The sequence below is a fragment of the Leptidea sinapis genome, chromosome 2 (assembly GCF_905404315.1).
Source record: "Leptidea sinapis chromosome 2, ilLepSina1.1, whole genome shotgun sequence".
NCBI lineage: Eukaryota > Metazoa > Arthropoda > Insecta > Lepidoptera > Pieridae > Leptidea > Leptidea sinapis.
Window position 1 is genome coordinate 28,101,184 of NC_066266.1, and position 7,241 is coordinate 28,108,424.

Here is a 7,241-nt window from a genome sequence, read left to right on the forward strand (position 1 = left end):
GTTTTTAGGTAGTGCGGTATCTACTTGGAGCGCAGCGGAGACCAATTCTTAATCTATGGTTTAAATCTATTAATTGACTCATTTTTAATATCATTCGGCAAAGTATTGTAAAAACGTACACCTACAAATGAAATAAGTACTTATTTTATAAAGCCTAGGTTACGGCACTTCGAGATTAGCCTTAGGTATGTCTTAAATTGTGTCATAATTAATAGACATTTATTCTCAAAACTTTATTTTATTACCAAAAATGATTACAAATCATTATCATGTATAATATCATCGAAACTCGTCTGAGTTTCGGCTGAATTAACGCTCATATCATCAACAAAACCCTTCAACGTTTGAGTCTCAGTCGATATAAAATTCATTGAGAACGATGTATTACTATTTGACGAAATCCCTTCAATAGATCTAGGCTTCGGTGAGTCATACAAACAAAAACAAGTCTGTGTCTCTTTGATACTCAAATCTGGCGAATGCGTTCCTGATGTGATTGTTTCTTTATTAGACCTCATTAAACCAAACTCTAATGGAAATGTTTGTGTTTGTATGTCAGACAGGGATACAGTTTCAGAACAAAATATCGACTCGTCTTCGCTAGTTTGTGACTTTAGCGATAGGAGATCTTCGAAGACTGTCTGTGTTGATATTTCATCAGTTTTTGTCTCCGGTTGCCATGACAACGTCACGTCGTTTCTTATGTTTTCTTCCAGAGTTTGAGTTGCAAAAGATCGTTTTGGACTGTCGCAAATGTATTCAGAAAACTTTTCAGCCTCGGACTTCATTTTCTTTGACTCAATACTACTCTCCGATTTCCTTTTTTCTACTTTTCGCATTTCCTTGTGTTGCTCGTGTAAGTCTGGGTGTTTACGCATCAGGTGTACTAGCAGCCTTTCATTATCTGCGTAAGCCTTATCACATATTTGGCACAAATAAATAAAATTACACGTTTTAACATGTCTGTTATAATCAGTTTCAGATGAGAACTTCAACTTACAGACATCACACAGTATATTTTTTTCGTCGTGAACTTTCCTGTAATGCTGATTCAAAAGTTTCCTATTTGAAAAATATTTCTCTTTGCCCGAATCAGCGTGGTATTGGCAGCCAACATGGTTACAATTAAACTTTAGATCAACAATAAAATCCTTCTGTTTGCCGTGAAATTTAACCATATGGCTTTGTAAATGGGTTTTCTTTAAGAATTTTTGATCACAATTATATGGACATGGTAAATCTAATTTTTCATCTTTATTTGGCGCAATTATATAGAGCGTGAGAAAACTATCCTGTAAGTTTATCGTTATGGTATTTTGTACGGTGTGAGTTTCTTCGGTTTCGTAAATTTGAGGTGTTGTGAGGATTCTTTTCTAAAACAAAAAAGGGATTGGATAAATACTTAAACAAGCTACTTAGTTAACACATGCCAAATTCGGTTGCCCAATAACAATATATCATTTTTCATCAAGGGTAGAAAGTTAGCGAATCTTACGCGGGTCCAGTTTGTACATACGAGTAAAAGCCTTAATACACTCCCATAAAATCAAGGGGAAATCGCGCTTATCACTTAAGAGGAAAATAATGAACAGATTACTATTTTATCAAATACATTATCAAACTAGATTTTAAAAGTACATATATTTTTTATTCTATTGAAATTTGATAATTAAATCACTTTTAACACAAAACTTGCCGGTGCTTATGTATGGAATTGAGACTTGGGTTTTTACTAAGGAGATCCTCCACAAACTTCAGGAGGCTCAAAGGGAAATTGAGAGAAAACTGGTAGGAGTTACACTGAGAGAGCGTAAAAGAAACGAATGGGTCAGAGAGCAAAGAAAAGTGAGCGATGTAACCAAACGTGTTGCGAAATTGAAATGGGAGTAGGCTGGCCATGTTGCCCGCAAGCTTGGCACGTGGTGCACGGCATTGATAGAATGGAGACCGTGGGGTGAGAAACGCCTGAGAGGAAGACCGCACATGCGTTGGTATGACGATATCAAAAGACTGGCGGGAACAAAGTGGTTGGAAACCGGAAAAGACGGCATAAGCTAAAGGAGGCCTACACCTTAGAGGATGAGAACGGCTAAAGAAGAACACAAAACTAGATATACATTTAATCTACATCACTGCAAATTGAAATATTTTTTTTTTATGAAAGTGATCAACACTGGCGAATAACAGAGGAGAATGGTCTCAGGTGGAGAACACTTTTGTCCAAAGAGGAACACAGATGGATGTCAAGGAAGAAGATGTTTAAGCTTTAGTGTATACTTGTTTCTGAATAGAACTGAATTATTATTATAAGCAGATATGTATTTAGTAAAATGGAAAAGGCTTAAATAAATAAATAACTAAGTAAGTATCTAAGTAGTATCTTAATATATTAGAAATAAATGCATTTTATGCCTTTATGAATATTAACTAAACTTTGCTTACTTTAGCAGCATCCTTTATGATCTGATCCGCCTGAATGCTTTGTAGCTTAAATCTCATACATTTCAGCAACAAATCTTCACAGGAAAGACATAGGGACTTTGACACTGAGTCTCTTTCTGTTACCTGTCAATACAATTATCACTTATTATTACAAACAATAAAATCAGATTTATTCAATAAGGTCAAAAAAACATACTTGCGAATGTCAAGAATTATAAATGTAAGATTTTTTTTACATTTACCAATAATTTGGACAAGGTTGAGCTTTAAATGAGAAGTGGGAGGAAACTGTTGTTAACAAAAAAGTAAATTGCCACTCTTATAAGTCATTATTTACAGCTTCATCATTTTACAAATTATGTTTATTACAATCTATGTGAAGCTGTGCAACATAAATACTCAAATGTCATGACTTAAGTACATGAGTAAGTAAAAAAAATATGGGTTGCACAGGAGTGCCGGCAGAAGTGCTTGAACATTAATGCTTTGCATCTTTTAATAATTTGGAATGGTTAGGGAATAATTTCGCTCAAATTCATCAATCATTTATCAGTATAAAAGAACTAGCATTTATGCAGTTAAATACAATATTCATTTATTGCGCTATCATACACAATAATGACAATTTATACTACATAAAAAATTTAACGCTTCAGACCTGTTACAATTATTTTACATTAACGAATGGAATTATGCGGTTTTAAATACACTCACAAGCATTTTTGAGTATAGTAGATGCATGTGTCATAACACATTGTACATTGATAAATGTATTATATGAACATTATATCTATCCAAATGTTTTGAATTTTCTTTAGTGTTATTTCAACCAATATTTGTTTTTAAACAATTCGACAAGTATTTCGCCTCTAAACGAGGCATCCACAGGAGATGTTGACTCGCCAAACTCTGGCATAAGACTGTCTCGTCTCTAGTTAGATAAAAAGAAAACTCAAAACATTTGGATAATTATGGATTTCCGCAAAGTAACACCTAGTAACATCATAATATCTAGCAACATGAAGCAGAGTTCTTCGTGACACCATCATCCAACCATCAAAACTAGCACCTGTTGAGGAACATGATGTGTAGACCACCCGTTACCTCCCTCGACCATATTTTAGGGAAGGGTACAACACAACCCAGGATGCTGCAGTAATGTTGATTTTAATGTCTTATCTTGTCATTATGGTCTGTATGTTATAAGACACGAGCCACAAAGAATGAGCTGCCAAAAGGGCTAAGAAATTTTGTGAAAGTTGTTTTGATGACCCCTATAGCCCAGTGGTCAATGGCCCTGCCTACTGAGCTAGAAGTCTTGTGTAAGAAGTAAGTACAGCCTATGCCTAGTTTGGGGCAAGATAATTTGTGTAAGACTGTGTCAATATGTAGCCCATATTAAAGCTGCCAGATAACAATTACTTTAACACAAAATGTCTTTCTACAAACATATCAAAGGCTAGGTGTGATATTTCACAACCATAGGGGTAATATGCTGTTAAATAGTAATAAAATCATGCACCAAAGAGTTGATGTGATTGGAAATTGGAGTTGCTCAAATTTAACTACTATAGAGAATAGTTACATTTTTTTTTTCAGTTCTCTATATATATTTTTTTTATAAATCCCAGAGGATGTAGATGTTACTTATTTCATACCATATTGCTGTATATAAAAGCAAAATAAACTTATATTGAACATGAAGTGCTAAATGTTTTTTTCTATGAAAGTAAGGGACGAGATGAGCAGGATGTTCAGTTGATGGTAATTGATACACCCTGCCCATTACAATGCAGTGCCACTCAGGATTCTTGAAAAACCCAAATATTCTGAGCGGCACTACAATTGTGGTCATCACCTTGAGACATTAGATGTTAAGTCTCATTTGCCCAGTAATTTCACTAGCTATGACACCCTTCAGACCGAAGCACAGTAGTGTTTACATATTACTGCTTTACAACAGAAATAGGTGCCATTGTGGTACCCATAATCTAGTTAGCATCCTGTGTTAAGGTTTGTGGTACCATGAATAACAAACATAATTACACTTAAAGAGCTGCACCTCATGGTGTTCACTTGACATGTTATAGGACCACACATTGAAAGTAAACAAGTATTATGTTATGTTAACAAGATTTTTTATTTATTTATTTAATATTATGTAGTTGAATTGGGAATATATGAGTGGGAGGCTCCTTTGCACAGGATACCAGCTAGATTATGGGTACCACAATGGCGCCTATATCTACTACGATCACAGTTGTAATGCCACTCGGAAGTTGAGGATATTTGAAGAATCCTGAGCGGCACTGCACTGTAATGGGCAAGGCGTATCAATTACCATCAGCAGAATGTAAGCTCAGCTGGACCCTTATTTTCATAAAAGAAAAAATGATGCCATAGCAGTGGTGCCTTTGGGATCTTCAGAAATTATAACTCGAATGGACATCAAAGCTGCAGCAACAGGTTAATATAAAATTTATTTATATGGGACATTAACATCATGATAAATTATCAAGTGCTTTTTATGATATCAATTGTAAAGAGTATAAGTATTTTAAGATCCAACAAGCTAACATCTTTTTTTTATTGATAGTGAAAGCCTAGAATATAAAGTTTTAAATTAGTTAATTTAAATCTAACCAGAATATCCGTTGCTTTGTAAAAATCACCAGCAAGCCCCCAATCAATCATATTCTTCAGATCAACAGACGGTGAGAGACAACTTCTGCATATTGAGCTAAGATCTTCGTTATTTAAGTCTAAATTAAACTCCACAGAAGACATTTCATTACTCTGACTATAGAAGTCTGGAGATATTAAGATTTTTTTGTTATTTTCTTGACTGCTGTATTTTGAAACAGTGTATTTTGCGGTTACTTTTTATTTTATTTATGTTTCCAGAGCATTATAGGCCTACAAGTAGAATCTTTAAGGTCGAAATTCGAATGAATAATGATGATTGATGACAAATAATCGAATTTTGACTGTTTTTTTTTTTATGGAATAGGAGGACAAACGAGCGTACCGGTCACCTGGTGTTAAGTGATCACCGCCGACCACATTCTCTTGAAACACCAGAGGAATCACAAGAGCATTGCCGGCCTTTAAGGAAGGTGTACGCGCTTTTTTTGAAGGTACCCATTCGTATCGTCCCGATGGATGGATCGAGCTGATACTGCGGTGCGCCAGACCAGAGATGACAGCAATACTCCATGTGAGGCTGGACCTGCGCTTTGTAGAGCGCTAGAATGTGAGCCGGCTTGAAGTATTGCCGTGCTCTAGTGATGATGCCCAGCTTCTTCAAAGCCAATTTGGCTTTGCCTTCCAGATGGTCACAAAATTGACAATCGCTCGAGATTTCGAGACCCAGGCTTTAAGGGAAGTGTTGTCGAAGAGCGGTGATACGGCAAATGGGGTTTTTTTGTGGTAAACGAGGAAACTTGAGTCTTCTGGGGGTTAAATTGGACAAAGTTCAATTTACCCCATTCTGCGACCTTCTCGAGAGAAGACTCGATAGAAGACACAAGTTTCTCCCGGCACTGGTCGACGATTTCTCGAGAGAGACCTGCATGTCCCGTGTATACGGCATCACCAGTGCTGTCGTCTGCATAGCAATGTATGTTGGAGGTGTCCAATATATCATTGATATGCAGAAGAAACAGTCCAGCATTCACGGGCTTCGGGTTTGAGCAATATCCGTCGACAACGACCTGTATGCTGCGCCCAGTGAGGAAGCTGGAGGTCGACTTGCACAAACTCTCGGGTCTCCTTTTTTTGGATCGGATTGACAAGGGCTAACTTCCATGAGTCAGGGACTACGCCTTTTGACTAAGTCTGCCGGAATAAACGCGTAAGCACCGGCGTCAACTCAGGGGCACACGTTCTAAGCACGATTGGAGAAATGCCATCCGGCCCGCTCGACTTCCTGACGTCCAACGAAAACAGAGCTCGGCTAACAGTTTTCTGTCTGAACTGTACTTTGAAAGTTATTATTATAATTCATTTTTATTAAATATTAATATTTTAATTATAAATAATTAATGTTTTTAGATTTTAAGTCTATGAATACATACATTTAGTTTTTGAGGGAGATTGATTCCTACTTTAATTTTAATTTATAGAGTGAGGGTTTCAGTTGAAACTTTCAGCCGAACCAATTCAAGCTGGTTTATTTACATTTTTTTATAGTGTATCCGTACCATTGTTCCGTACTCCCTTCTCTGTGGTCTAACTTTAACTATTGACTAGGAGCTAGGAGTTAGGCCCAGTTATGCCTATAAATTATAATGCTTTTAAGTCATAATATTATTTTCATGTTTTGTATTTACTATCGTTAGACAAAATACATTGATTTACTATTACTTGTGCTGAGTGAGTGCTTACCAGCAATAACATTATATTTTTGAGAAATCCAAGTAATCGCCGTCTTTTACTTTATTGACTAAATTATATTTGAAAGAATGTTAAATAATATTTGCAGGATTTGTTTATCTAAGAATATTAAAATGTATTGCATAGATAATACTTTTTTACGAAGTGTGTACGACGTTATAACGAGAATGAATGTGAGTAGAAATAATATTACTAATGCTCGCAGGTACATATTTAATGACTAAAAACACATACTAATAAGGTATCTACAATCCAATCCGCAACTCTTTTCATCACTATACGTCTTAATCAACTAAATATTCACTGCTATTCAGTTAATACTGGGGAATTGCAAAAATAAATTTCTGACTGATTTTTATGTATAATAAAAACTTTTAAACCATTATGAATAAAGTTAATTAATA

General features: G+C 35.6%; 1 protein-coding gene across 1 annotated transcript; it reads right to left on the reverse strand.

Annotated features, from left to right (window-relative positions):
• Positions 1-218: 218 nt before the first annotated feature.
• LOC126974428 (RE1-silencing transcription factor-like) lies at positions 219-5,339 on the reverse strand. The gene is made up of 3 exons (XM_050821921.1): positions 5,086-5,339; positions 2,443-2,565; positions 219-1,373 (listed from the first exon to the last, which is right to left on the reverse strand). The coding sequence occupies exons 1-3, from the start codon at positions 5,227-5,229 to the stop codon at positions 255-257; spliced, it is 1,386 nt and encodes a 461-aa protein (XP_050677878.1). The 5' UTR covers positions 5,230-5,339; the 3' UTR covers positions 219-254.
• Positions 5,340-7,241: the final 1,902 nt, after the last annotated feature.

Excerpts from the sequence above, each read along its gene's own strand:
- LOC126974428 (XM_050821921.1), bottom strand. The coding sequence starts at position 5,229 with ATGTCTTCTGTGGAGTTTAATTTAGACTTAAATAACGAAGATCTTAGC. Across the intron at positions 2,566-5,085 it reads ACAAAGCAACGGATATTCTG|GTAACAGAAAGAGACTCAGT; the intron begins GTTAGATTTAAA and ends TTGTATTGACAG. Across the intron at positions 1,374-2,442 it reads TCATAAAGGATGCTGCTAAA|AAAAGAATCCTCACAACACC; the intron begins GTAAGCAAAGTT and ends TTTTTGTTTTAG.